Source organism: Eschrichtius robustus, chromosome 16 (genome assembly GCF_028021215.1).
Source record: "Eschrichtius robustus isolate mEscRob2 chromosome 16, mEscRob2.pri, whole genome shotgun sequence".
In the NCBI taxonomy this organism is placed as follows: domain Eukaryota; kingdom Metazoa; phylum Chordata; class Mammalia; order Artiodactyla; family Eschrichtiidae; genus Eschrichtius; species Eschrichtius robustus.
The window spans coordinates 31,383,277-31,397,553 of NC_090839.1; the positions used below are offsets into that span (position 1 = coordinate 31,383,277).

General features: G+C 43.8%; 1 protein-coding gene across 1 annotated transcript in view; it reads right to left on the minus strand.

Annotated features, from left to right (window-relative positions):
* Positions 1-3,821: 3,821 nt before the first annotated feature.
* RNF24 (ring finger protein 24) overlaps positions 3,822-14,277 on the minus strand; it is a 138,511-nt gene continuing 128,055 nt past the window's right edge. Inside the window, exons 5-6 of the mRNA XM_068524847.1 lie at positions 6,643-6,722; positions 3,822-5,873 (exon numbers count right to left, since the gene is read on the minus strand). Coding sequence (XP_068380948.1) covers positions 5,735-5,873; positions 6,643-6,722 — 219 coding nt within the window. The 3' untranslated portion in view covers positions 3,822-5,734. The remainder of the gene's footprint in view (positions 5,874-6,642; positions 6,723-14,277) is intronic.

Genomic DNA, 14,277 nt, shown 5'->3' on the forward strand with positions numbered 1-14,277 from the left:
AGGGGCTTCATGGAAGAATAGACAAGTCCCTTGACACTGGTGGGGCCCACAATGTAGGTACACGTCCCTGGAGCAGGGAGGCCCCGACACTATAGCCACAGAAGTGAGCACTGGGTCGGTAAGCCAAGTGTGCTGATGCTTGGTCTAAAAGTGGAATAAAACTCTGCATCTTGCAACAGCAATTTAGGCTCTGAAGCTGAACTGGAATAATAACATTTACTGAACAAGCCCCTCTGTTTTCCTCATGTTCCCAGTCAATGGAAGCACATTCCATGGCACGTGGGAGCCTTCGTTAATCTACTAAACGAACATGACCCAGCATTTTCCAGTTATCAACTGTAAATTCTGCCAGAATTTAGACACTTTCATCTCCTTTACTCAAATTCCTAAATGCTAATGATGAAAGACAAGAGGTTCATCAAATGACAGAAGAGTGGAGTTTCACATACGATTCCTTTCCAAGTTTCAGGTCAGGGGCCCAAGTTGCACTTTTAATCTAGGGAATCCCTGGGCTGCTGTTCTGTGTGGCAGGATACCAGGGAGGTGGGTGAGGAATGAGAGGCACAAGTCCATGCCCCTCCCCCCAAGGCTGCCTGGAGGAAGCGGCTTTAACCTGGATCTCCTGCAGGGGCAAGAATGAACTTAAATTTTTTTTTTTTTTTAAAGAAAATGTTGGTGGGATAATTTCTGTTGTTGAATGGAAAAAATGTTGGGCGAGGAGAAATTCTATGGGAACATTTTCTTTTTAGTGTGTTCATAAAGAGTGGGAAGGGAAAGGGAGTAGGTTCATGAACTTGAACATGAACGTTCAGCCATATCTGCTGTTAATGCTGAGGCAGCTGACCACCTATTTGCTTAGCAACATCTGAGACATCTGCCCCACAAAACAGAAGGATGCCTCAGCCTTCAGTTACTGCTGCTTCTCAAACTCCTACCTCAAAAAGATGGGCTTGCCTAAGAAACCATGACAGTTGTAGCCAGACGTCACTGCTGGGCTCTTGGTCCTCACTTGAAACTGGATTGGGGGGTTGGGGCACGGCTGCAGCCTGTCCAGGCTCCTGCAAAAGCTGCTGGACTGTGCTGTTGCTTTTGGCTATGGAGCCTGCTCTTGAGTGTCCTGCAACAGACTCAGAAAGATAGGCTGGAAACTGGTTGTGCTGTCTTGTTATTTGGGCATCAGTGGTTAGGGTCAGGGAGGGATTGTAGTTTGATTGGGATAGCAAACTAGAATTTCATCATGCTGCACTCAGTGGAAAATATGCCTTATTCAAAAGGAATGTGATTATAGAAACATCCCCCAATTCTGGGCTCACCTTTTTACAGATATTCTGACTTATGGGATGGTTCTTCCCACATGACTAGGAATGTTCCTTGAATATACTTGTCTGGTATTACACAAGTAAAAAAGAAAAAAAAATTATACACATACACACAGTTGATTCTTGAACAATATAGGTTTGAAGTGAGGTCTACTTACGTGTGGATTTTTTTCAATAAATACATTCTACACAATCCAAAGTTGGTTGAATCCTTGGATGCCGAACCGCGGATATGGAGGGCTGACTGTGAAGTTATGCACAGGCTGTACAGGGGGTCAGCGCCCCTAACCTGTGTTGTTCAAGGGTCAACTGTGTGTGTGTGTGTGTGTGTGTATATATATATATACACACACACACATACACCCCACGCACATGTACGTGTGTGTACTTGTATAAATAATCTCTGGAAGAATCCACAAGGAACTAATAGTGGGTGCTCAAGGGGTGAGAAACTTGGCTTGCTTGGAGGTCAGGGATGCAAGGAAGACTTAACTGTTTATGATTTGTGAACCACTTGAAGGGATTACCTATTCAAAAAATTAAGGAATATTCAGCACTGAGCACCCATGTTGGGAAGCACCGTGGGCAAAGGTAAATGGAAGTGACTAAGGAAGATCAAAAGGGGAAAGGGAAGGGAGCCAGGTGAACTGGGACCCAGGGGAGAGCCTCTACATCTCAGGAGGCTCTCTGCTGAGGTGGTTTCTACCGGGACAACAGAGGAGCCCCATGTGGCCAGCATGATGATGTCACCTAGTAGCACCAGCCCCCATGACACTAGGCCTGCCTGCTGGGCTCCAGACATGGTGGCCAATTCCCCACAAGAGCTGGTGGGGACACCCTTATTACAATCCCTGGGTGGGCGGATAAGGAAACAGGCTTTGGGAGGCTAACTTGCAGGAAGGCACGTGGCTAGTGAGTGGCAAGGGGGTGATTCAAATCAAGCTGAGCACCTTTTCTCCTCAGAGCTCTGGAGATGCCTCCCCGTGTGCATTTCATAATTCCCAGAAAACCTCTCAGAAAAACAGTTACTACAGTCGTTCAGGGTAGCTTAGCAGAATGGGACCAGGCCATGAAGATGATAGGCTTTGGAATGGGTAATGTGGAAAGGAACAGGGCGTGAGGTCATTCGTTTGATGGATTTGAGGGGCTAGGCACTGGGGAAAGGATCTTTGTCAAGAACAGGGTATTTGGCAATGGTGTGAGGTCCCCTGTATCCCTCAGCCCAGACTTCCCCATGGGCCACCTGCTCTCATCTGGCCATTACTGTCTTGTCCTGTTCCTTGGCTAGGGCTTTAACTACTAGGGATAGGCCTAACCAAATCACTGTGGCAAAGAAAAGCAGCAGATGACAACTAGCATGTTAGGCCTACTCAACCAGGAATCAAGTCAGGCTGGTTTTGTTCCCTGTTCCTAAAGCCAGCTGAATTCAGCTGTACCCCTAGTAACAACTTGATAATGATTCACCCACCCATAGAGTCCAGTTGAGGCTGAGTTTTGCTCCACTAACCCATAGCACGCAACACCCAATCTCTGAGTTGCTTAAGACACATTAAGATGAAGTTAAAAAATCATGTTACCTGCCAGTGGCCCAAAAGCAGATCAGAGTCCTCACGTGTCTACAGATTAACAAAAGGTCAACAACTCATGGAGATAGATTTGGACAGGGCAGCCTCACTGGTCTCACTGTGAGGTGTGAACTTGATCAAAGAGTATTAAGGGATCCTTAACTTGTTTTTTAAAAATAATTTTTTTGAATGGAGATTTGACCTTGTCCTTCACATAAAACTGTGATTTTAATCAGAATTAAAGGAAGACATAAACCCTGGCCGTCCTCAGTTACAGCAGTGCAGCACAGGGACGTTCTGGAGGAGGACCCAGATGTGGGGAGCAAACACATTCACATTGTGTTGCTAAGAGTAATAACTACTGCAGGTGACACTGGCCATGCTGCAATAGAAGGACACCAAGCCAAGAAAGGGAAGATGAGTACAAGCAGAGTGAACACTTAACCACTCCAGTGTCAAGTCCCACCTTAGTAGAAGAGCTGGGTTTTTAAAAGCCCTGCACATTCACAAGTGTTGAGGTCATGGTGTAAAGCAGACCCATGATGGTGCCTAGTGGGGAGCGCACAGCACTCTCAAGCTTTCCTCTAATGGATGGGCTTTGAATGTCTGGTCCAACTGGCTGTGGCACTGTGAGATGAATTAATTTGCTTCCCTACAAATACAGGGACTTCGTGAGGCTGTCTCCTTGGTACTGATGCACTGAAAGGCTACAATCCTACAAAAGCTGTGAGATGAAATTATTTGCAGTATAGAACACAAGAATACCTCCTTTGAAGGGAAAAGTTCTATTTCCTATTGGAACCCCATAACTAAGAGGTGACATTCGTCCCAAAGCCATTATGTGAAAATGGTGAGTGTTGGCTATTAATGAGGCTAGTCCAAAGTAAGCCTATTTCTAACATTGGTCATTGAAAACATTTCACTATAAACTGGGTGCTTTGCAGCATTCAACTCTATTGTGCTACAAAATAGAGAATGCAGAAACAGAGGGTGAAAGTAGGAGTGTACAAATACTTCTTTTCATGGGTGCCAGACAGACGAAGGCTTTCATATAAAAATATTCCACACTTCCCTTGCCCTGTTTAAAGAAGCAGTCCAGTTAGCATACCACGAATAGGTCACATGTAGGGTACAGCCAATTCTGACCAACTGGATTTGTAATTTCCCAAACTGGATTCTGCCCAGCACTTTTCTAGGCTAATGGGAATTTTCCTCCTCATCTGATCCCAGCCACCTGAGCCAAGGACAGGTTCCCTCGCCCATTCTAAGACGGTAGAGGCTGGATTCCAAGAAAATTCCTGGAGACATGCCATGAACAGAGTAGCAAAGTTTCCTCCACTCTCTCCATATCATGCAGGCTCTATTTCCAATGAGAAACTGCCCCCACTCACACTTGTGGGATGGAGCAGAGAGGCAAAGCTGTTGATGAGGAGTCCCACCCCTATGATGGAGGGAGGTGGAGAGCAGGGCTGTGAAAGAGAACTTTCTATCGGACCCAATGCTGCTTCACACAGCTAACATAAAATAGTCATGAATCCTGCTGGACTCTGAGTCATTTCTAGAAAAGTTGGGCAGAAAGAGCCAAAGAGCAGCATGCATTTCTCCGCTATAAAGACACTTTCAGTTAGTTATCCAAGTCCAAATACTGAAGCATGCACCAATGGTGAATAGCCTTGCAGGAGCTTCCTGAAACTATTCACAATTTCTAGCGTTTCCCTGGCTTCAGAATTACATAGGGATCTTATTTGGGATACTTTAAATTGTTAAGTCAACGATGGGCATTTTCTTTTGAGTAGAAAGAGAGATAGGGCAAGAGAGGGAAGAGAGAGAGAAGGATGGGGAGAAGCAAGGGGGTTAGCATCCTCCTGTCAGCTCAGCAGGGCCAGGAGGACTGGCCGTTATCAGTAAGATGCTCCTCTTTGGAGCCATGTGAGGGGCTTACAGCAGCTTCCTACTGAGGGAGTGGGCCAAGACCAGCAGGTACGCTGGAACCACACTGCATATGTGGGAATGTGGGCAGCACCCTGAGGCCCCCAGGTCATACAGCGACAGCATGGGCTCAGAGGCCCACTCCCTGCTGGGGCTCCTGATGGCGGCTTGGCTGTGCCTCACTGGTGAGTAGGAGGGGAAATAAGAGGAAATGGCTTTTGACCAGACCTTTCCAAGCACATCTAATGTTTTTAGCTTAGATGATTTGATAAGCAAGTGTTGTGAACTTGAGGCAGGACCAGTGGTGACGGGTACTGCTGCTTTTTTGTAACCAAAGCCCTTGGGTTCCAAGATGGCCTTATCAAAGGGACATAACGTGAAAAACCTTGTTGGCACTGCCTCTGGCACTGCAGCCGGTTGTGCTTGGGCTGAGGTAACCACTGTTTTCACTTGGCTCAGGGGCTGCCAGGAGGGTTTGCTGCTGCAAAGGCGTGCATGGTCTGCATAGAAGCTCATGTGTCCACAGGGTCGGGGTTGGGGTGGCTTTAAAGACCTGCCCTCAGTTCCCTTCTCTAACACTTGTGTTTATCATCCCTTCTGCTTGATATTCACCTTGACATGGAGATAAGTATCTGGAGACAGAGTGCAATGGAGTTAGCAAGAGACCCTCATGAGGTTTCTTGAACCAAACCCGCAGGCTCATCTACTCCTCTTCTCTTGGCATGGGGTAGTGCAGAATACTTTGGTTGTCACAAGACCCAGAAGTCTCGGTTCCCAGCCTAGTTGGCCCAAGAGTTCTTCATTAGACAAAGGAAGCGGCAGCTGGTGCCCCAGGTAGAGCAGCCAACACAGAGACTGCTTGTGTTCCTCCTGGCTCCACGCAGACATTGGCTCCTGCAACAGTTTGATCCTTGTGATGAGCTATACAATGTTCTCTGCCCCGGGGAGGGGGCCCTGTGGGGGTCCACGGTCCTGCTTACTATGCAACTGGGCCAGCTGCAGAACTGGCATGTTGCACAGTGGACATACTTTGCGAACCTCCAGCCACTTAATAAGGCACCTGCAGAACGAGACACCACAAGAAGGAAGATGTCAGTCCCATGCTCGTGGCACCCCTTGCCCACATGCCTCACATGTTGAACATATCTGTTGCTCAGAGGTGGGGCCTGGAGTGAACAGCCAGGTCCCGAAGAGTTCTACCACTGGGTGGAGAATGCATTTCACCCTCTGGAGGAACCAGAGACTCCAGTTTTCCAAGAAGCTACAGTCAGTATGCTATACCCTCAGTCATACATGACTTCTTAAAGAATGAAGTACATTGAAGAGGGTGGTGGGAAGGAGGAGAAATGAAGTTTTCTAATAGAAATACAAAACACATAAAATTGCAAGAGAAGGGGGAATATTAAATATGTCTGTAGGAAGTGGGAGGAGATGGTCCCACACTACTATTTACATTCAGACGTATTTATTTTGATTTAAAATAACTATGGTTTTGATTAAAATAAGTTTTTAGGAAAGGAAACTCTCATTGGAAAGTTCCAGTAAAACAGCTCTTTATAGCCTGGGCTCCAAGGAGATGTGGGCTTGTCTGGCGCTCTGCCTGAAGTCCTGCCTTGGTATTCACGTTCCACCACCCTGATCCCTCCTAATGTCACACACACATAGACACACACACACAAAAAACAGCCTGTAGGGCGCTTTCTGCTTTCTGCATTATAAACCAGTCATGAAGCCATCAAACTTGTCTGGCACTGCCCCAAGCCTACAAGTGAGTTGGTCAATGTGCCTCAAACTCAGGTCCTCTTAAATAATTCCACACCAATACTCACTTTCTGTGGAAGGCATGCTTACATGGACAAATCCCCAACTCATCTCGAGGCTTGAAGTCTTCTAGGCACACTGCACAGAGCTGAAAGACAGATTCACAGATGAGGCAAAGTATCTGCTAAGGACTCTCCCAGGCCAATAAAGTGCAGGCCCCCAAGGCCCAGCCATTTGAAGGTACTTCCAATGCCCCACAACTCTATAAGTGAAAGAAACAGGCTCGAATGGGCAAGGTCTTCTGAAGAAGAATCTCCTGCTCTTCCTGTCACGTGTCTTCAAGATGGAGGGCAGATGGGAGAAGACAGAAAGCAAGAGGCAGGTTCCTTTACTTCAGTCCATCAGAAGAGTCTGACTTAGGTTTAGTCTCACCAGATAGACTGAGCATAATGTAATTTTCTGTGCTATGCCAAGGGGCTGACTTTCTGCAGGGAATGCTCTGCCTGCTCAGCAGCAGGGCCCCTGAAGGGACTGCTCGCACCCTGGGGCAGGCCCTGGGGCTCTCCTTTCTCCAGTTTTCATAACGTGGAAACTATAAACCATGGCACAGCCTGCAGTAGTATGCTTCTTGCAGTTCCTGGGGCCCCTTACTTTGGCACTGTCCTTCTGTCAGTGTCTGTCTTTGTCTTACAAAATGTTGTTATTCAAGAGTCACTGAATTTAACCTTATGAAAATGTGCAGATGGGGCAGGATTGCTCTGACAGGTGGCTAGGCTCCACTGCTTGGAAAGAAGCCTTCTTCAAAGCCAGATGCTGGGTTCCAACCACTACTTCTTGGGCACTTACCAGTGCCCAGGGACACCAAGTATCATCCCATTTACTCACTTTACAAATGGGGAAACAGAAACTCAGAGCAGTAACCATGTTGCCTGAGGCCATGCTGTTGGTGAGTGGCCAGGTCTGGCTGGGGACCCAGGTCTGTTACACTTTAGTCTGCCCAAAGCTTGAACTCCTCCCTGCTTGCTTCCCTGTCCATCTCCAGGGTTCCTGGTTCAACCATCACCATTTCTTGTCCAGACTGCTGACCTGCCTCCCTGTCACCTGTTTCTTAACCTATAACACGTAACCCAGTATTCTTAGGTTATGTGACAGGACACGTGGCTCTTGGTGTCCTGTGGCCAGTGCTGTGGCTGTAGGTCTTCCAACACCCTTCTCCAGAGAGCTCTCAGGGCCTTGTGTATATAGCAGACAAGATCTTCACAGGAGGAGGAGAATGGATAACTGTCTTATCAGATTTGGCATTACTGCTGAGACAGCAGGAGAGCAGGGAGGAAGGCAGGACAGATGGCTGGCCTTGGCTCGGACACCCAAGCTGTGTGACTTCTGCCATCATGATGCCTCTCAAGCTCTGTTGCTTCATCTGTAGAGTGAGGATACTACATACCCGCAACCCCCTGCCTGGGACTGTCATCAGCTCAGGTTGGGGGCAGGCCTGAGGAGGCAGTAAGGCAGTCTACCAATACCAGTTTTTATTCACATTTAAATTTAGTGATGGGAGTCCTATTTTCAAGCCCATTTTTGTTTTCTGGAGGAAGGTTAAGAACAAGCTGTGGGTAAAGATGAGAAACTAGCAGTTCCAGCCTTGGGATGATCCTTTTTGGGCTTCTGCTTCCCATCTGTAAAGGGGGAATGATGTTCCCACCTCCTACACTGTGTGAAAAGGTCCTCTGGCCTTAACCCAGCTTCCCTCCCAGCACAGCCTTCTGAAACAGGGTGAGGACTGCTGGCTCTGCCCTGTAGAGATTCAGCGCTGATCCTACCAAAGGGCAAGACGTTGCTTTGATTATTTTTCCAGAATCCAAAATTAGATTTGTAGCCTTTTCAAATGGAGTTTACTATTAATGGCTATTATGTTCTTCTTAAAAAATTCTAAAACCATAGTCACCTGAAAAAAAAAAACAAGATAAATTCTGACATGTTAAGCACTAAAGTTGACTAAAAGCCAAGGGCAATCATGAAGAGAAAAGCCTGAGATCTGACTTCTTAGAAGTTCCCTCAAGGCTCAAACTAATTTTACAAATTTACAGATCATATTTTGCAAATGAGCTTTACTTTCCAGTGTTTCAACAAGATTGTTTCTCTCATTCCTTTTTAAAAATGGAGATATATAATTCACACATCATAATATTCACCCCTGTAAAGTATACAATTCAGCAGTTTTTCATATATTCACAGAGTTGTGCAACCATCGTACTATCTAATTCCGGAACATTTTTATCACCTGCCTCCAAAAGCCTATGTCCATAAGCAGTCACCCCCCATTCCACCTTCTCCCCTGGCAACCACTAATCAACTTCCTGTCTTGATGGATTTGTTTATTCTGGTCATTTCAAAATGGAATGGAATCATGTAATGGTATCATACATGTGGTCTTTTGTGTCTGTCTCCTTTCACTTAGAAAGATACCTTCAAAGTTCATTCATGCTGTAGCATGAATCAATACTTCATTCATTTTTGTGGCAAAATAGTATTCCGTTATATGAATATACCACATTTATTTATCCATTCATCTGTTGATGGCCACTTGGGTTGTTTATACCTTTTGGCTATTGTGAATAATCTTGCTCTAAACATTGGTGCACAAGTATCTGTTAAGAGTTTTCATTTCTCTTGGGTATATATCTAGGAGTAGAATTTCTGGGTCATATGGTAGCTCTATGTTTAACTTTTTGAGGAACTACTAAACTGTTTTCCAAAGTGGCCAAACCATTTCACATTCTCACCAGCAGTGTATGAGGGCTCCAATTTCTCCATATCTTCAGGTTATTATTATTGTCTGTCTCTTTGAGTATATCCATCCTAGATGGTATGAAGTGACATCTCATTGGGGGTTTGATTTGCATTTCCCTAATGACTAACAATGTGCTTACTGGCCATTTGTATACCTTCTTTGGAGAAACGTCTTTTCAAATTCTTTGCCCGTTTTTTAGTTGGGTAATTTTTCTTTTTATTATTGAGTAGTGAGACTTCTCTATATATACTAGACACAAATCCCTTCTCAGATAGCCAACTGATTTTGACAAAGGTGCAAAAGCATTTCAATGGCAGAAGGACAGCCTTTGCAACAAATGGTGTTGGAGCAATGGGACATCCATAGGCACCAAGCAACCAAAAAAAATTGGTAAACTGGATTTCATCAAATTTAAAAACTTCTGCTCTGCAAAAGATCCTGTTAGGATAAAAAGACTGGGACAAAGTATTTGCAGATCTTTTTATTTTGTAGGCTTTTTATTAATGAGTTGTAAGAGTTCTCTGTGTATTCTGGATACCAAACTCTTATCAGATATAAGATTTGCAAATATTTTCTCCCTGTGGTTTGTCTCTTTACTTTCTTTTTTTTTTTCAATGTCTGTTAAAAAAAAATATTTTATTTATTTGGCTGCATCGGGTCTTAGTTGTGGCACGCGGGATCTTTCATTGTGGTGCGCGGGCTTCTCTCTCTAGTTGCGGCATGCGGGCTCCAGAGCGCACAGGCTCAGTAGTTGCAGCGTGTAGGCTCTCTAGTTGTGGCGTGTGGGCTTAGTTGCCCCGTGACATGTGGGATCTTAGTTTCCCCACCAGGGATCGAACCCACGTCCCCTGCATTGGAAGGCAGATTCTTAACCACTGGACCACCAGGGAAATCCCTGTCTCTTTACTTTCTTGATAATGTCCTTTGAAGCACAAAAGTTTTAAGTTCTGATGAAGTTCGATTTATCTAGTTTTTTCTTTGGCTGCTTGTGCTTTTAGGTGTTGTATATAGGAAATCATTGTCTAATCCAAAGCCACGAAGATATATATTTATGTTTACTTCTAAGAGTTTTGTTATTTTAGTTGTTACATTTAGGTCTTTGATTCATTTTTGAGTTCCTTTGTGTATGGTGTGAAGCAGGGCTCCAATTTCATTCTTTTTTGTGTGGTTATCTAGTTATCCCAGCACCATTTGTTGAATAGACTACTCTTTTCCTATTGGATGTCTTGGCACCCTTGTTGAAAATCAATTGACCATAAATGTATGGGTTTATTTCTGAACTCTCATTTCTATTCCATTGATCTGTATGTCTGTCCATCCCCCAGTATCACACTGTCTTAAATACTGTAGCTTTGCAGTAAGTTCTGATATTGGGAGGTGTGAATCGTCCGATCCTCTCCTTTTTTAAGACTGTGTTTGGCCATTCAGGGTCTCCTGCATTTCCATGGGAATTTTAAATTCTGCTTGTTAATTTCTACAAAAAAAAGAAAGGGCAGCTGTGATTTTGACAGGAGTTGTGTTGATTTTGTAAATATTTGGGGGGAATACTGCTATATTAACAATAGTGAGTCTTCCAAACCGTGAACAAAGGATGTCTTTCCATTCATTTAGGTCTTCTATAATATCTTTCAATGATGTTTTATAATTTTTCAGTGTACAAGTCTGAGCTTCTTTTGTTAAATTTATGCCTAGGAATCTTGTTCTTTTTGATGCTATTGTAATTGGAATTGCTTTCTTAATTTCATTTTCAGATTGTTCATTGCCACTGCCTAGAAATACAGCTGATTTTATTTATTTACTTTATTTATTTATTTTATTTTTGGCTGCATCGGGTCTCAGTTGCGGCACACGGGATCTTCGTTGAGGCATGTGGGATCTTTCGTTGCAGCGCGCGGGCTTCTCTCTAGCTGTGGCCTGCGGGTTTTCTCTTCTCTAGCTGTGGCACGCAGGCTCCAGGGCGCGTGGGCTCTGTAGTTTGCCGCATGCAGGCTTTCTAGTTGAGGTGTGTGAGCTCAGTAGTTGTGGCCTGGGGCTTAGTTACCCCGCGGCACGTGGGATCTTAGTTCCCTGACCAGGGATTGAACCCGCGTCCCCTGCATTGGAAGGCAAATTCTTTACCACTGGACCACCAGGGAAGTCCCTACAGCTGATTTTTGTATATTGATCTTTATCCTGGTAATTTATTGAACTCATTTATCTCGTGATTTTTGGTGGATTCTTTAGGCGTTTCTGTGTTTACAAAATCATGTCTACAAATATAGCTTTACTTCTTTCTTTCCAATCTGGATACCTTTTTGATTACTTTTTCTTGCCTAACTGCTCTGCCTAGACCCCTCCAGTACAATGTTGAATAAAAGTGATAAGAGTAGGCATCCTTGTCTTGTTTCCCCTTAGGAGGAAAAGCTTTCAGCCTTTCATTAAGTATGATGTTAGTTGTGGGTTTTTCATAGAAATCTTTATCAAGTTGCAGAAGTTCCCTTCTGCTCCTAGTTTATATTGAGTATTATCATAAAAGAATGTTGAATTTTGTCAAATGCTTTTTCTGCATCTATTGAGGTGGTCATGTGTTCTCCCTACCTCTTTATTCTGTCAATAGGGGGTATTACATTGACTCATTTTCCCTTGTTGAACCAACCTTGTATTCCTGGGATAAATTCCATTTAGTTATGATATATAATCCTTTTTATATGCTGCTGAATTTGGTTTGTTAGTATTTTGTTGAGGATTTTTACAACTATATTCATAAGGAATATTGGTTTGGAGTTTTCTTTTTTTATGATGTCATTGACCGGTCTTGATATTAGGGCAATACTGGCCTCACAGAATGAGGATAGGAAACATTCCCATCACTCTTCATTTTTTGAAATCAAAGAATAGATCCTATCAGCCCTGTCAGAAACAGGGCTAGGACATACATTTACTGATTGGTCAGTCTATAGATACTTGAGTTTATTTGTTTTACATATTATTGATGGCATCTGCAGAGAACAAAAGGAAGCCGGTTCACGGCATTTCAAAGTAATTTTTTGCAGCTTGAGGAACAGCAGAAGCTTCAAGTTTGTGGGTGCAGTAGGGGCATCATAATGTGAAGGCTCCAGACTCAGAAAGATAGGGTCACTTTCTTTCTCCACACTCAGAAGCTAGAGGACATGCCCATTTTCCTCAACTTTCTTAAACCTCAATTTTTACAAAAGCAAAATAAGGAATAATACTTACCTCACCTAAATTTTTTAAAGTGTCAGTTCCCTTGCTCCTAAGATAAATTATAGGAAGAAACAGACATCTTGGTAATTTTGCCACCATGTATACATGATTCCATTTTCTTTACACTGAGATGATACCCATAAATAAAACAAATTTCAAGGGAAAAATGGCTTTTAGTGACCATAGCATATATACTGGAAAGAAGCCTAATTTTCTAGTATTCACAGAGTGCATGATCCCTAAAATGACCAAGAAGGAAGGATTTGACAATTTTCAAGGGGTTGACACAGTCTATAAATTTACCTCAAAATGCAAGCTAGGGAGTGGAGAGTCATGTGGGAAAGACAATGTCACACAATGAAAATGACCCACAGCTCAGGGAATTTAGCCAAAATGATTTTCTTTTAAATATACAATCATTCTTTGCTGGTGGTAGTGAACACTAATATACCTTTCCTTGAATAGTTACGAGGATAATCATATCTTTTGCAAAGGCAGCATTCCCAGTTCAGACGTGTCATTTAAGGTTGGAATCTTTAAAAGCTATGAAAGCACTCTAAACATGGCTGTGCTGCTCAGGAAAGATCTGACTTTCTTATTCCAAACTGAAGTGCAGTGGGCCGTCCGTTCCATGGCCCTCATGTGTTCGTGTGCTCAGCCCTTTACTGTCCTTGCCTCACTGGCTTATGACTTTCTTTCCTGTGGGACCAGTGCTCCTTGAGGGCAGGGAGGGACTATACTTTGCCCACTCAATCTCTAGGGTCCTGTATACTGTCAGCTCCCTATACATGCTTTGGGGTTTTTTTTTAAAACTATTTTTGTAAAACAATTTTTACAATTTAAACTGAGGGACGAAACTCAGTTGGGCTCTAAGTATTTATATTATAATTTAAAAATTAATTTGAGTAATGTGATTTATAAGAAGAATGATCAGTAATCCTAGAAAGACTGAGAGGGTTTACGTCTCCTCCTACATAAGAAAGGGATGTGGCAAAACTTGTACCACCAGACCCCCTCCTCACTGGACCAAAGGGAAGGGAATGAGCTTGTGGAGAGGTGAGGAGAAGGAAAAGATGTTCCTAACTTCATTTTACACAGGGGGGCAACTCCAATGGGGTTACCTTCCTACAGTCTCTTCTTGTGGAAAGTAGGGTAGAGCAGGGCCATAGCATGTCTGCCACATGACTCCTCACCCACTCTCTGCCTGATCCAGGAAAACTGACCTAAAGATGACTTTTCCTGTCCTTGTGTAGCTAGGATCCCACCTGCTGCTGAGATGCAGGAGGGAGCAGGTTCTCCTTTCCTTTCTGTATGTATAGGCAATATCACCCTGACAGAAGAGGGGATGGACCCAAACATGTTCAAATTTAGAAGCTATATGGATGGCTGTATCACTGTACTGTACTGTAGACGTGGGCTCAGGGTTCTGATTGGCCCACATGGCCACAGCAGGTGGATGAGGCCTTCTCTGGGAGAGTGGCAGGATAGAAAGAATACAGTACAGAAAAAATATTTGAAGAAATAATGGCTGAAAACTTCTCAAGCTTGGCGAAAGACAAACCTACATATTTGTGAAGCTGAGTAAACCCCAAACAGGAAAAATCCAAAGAAATCCATGCTGAGACATATCATAATCAAATTGCTGAAAACTAAAGACATAGAAAAAAATCTTGAAAGCAGCCAGAGAAAAATGACACATTATGGATAG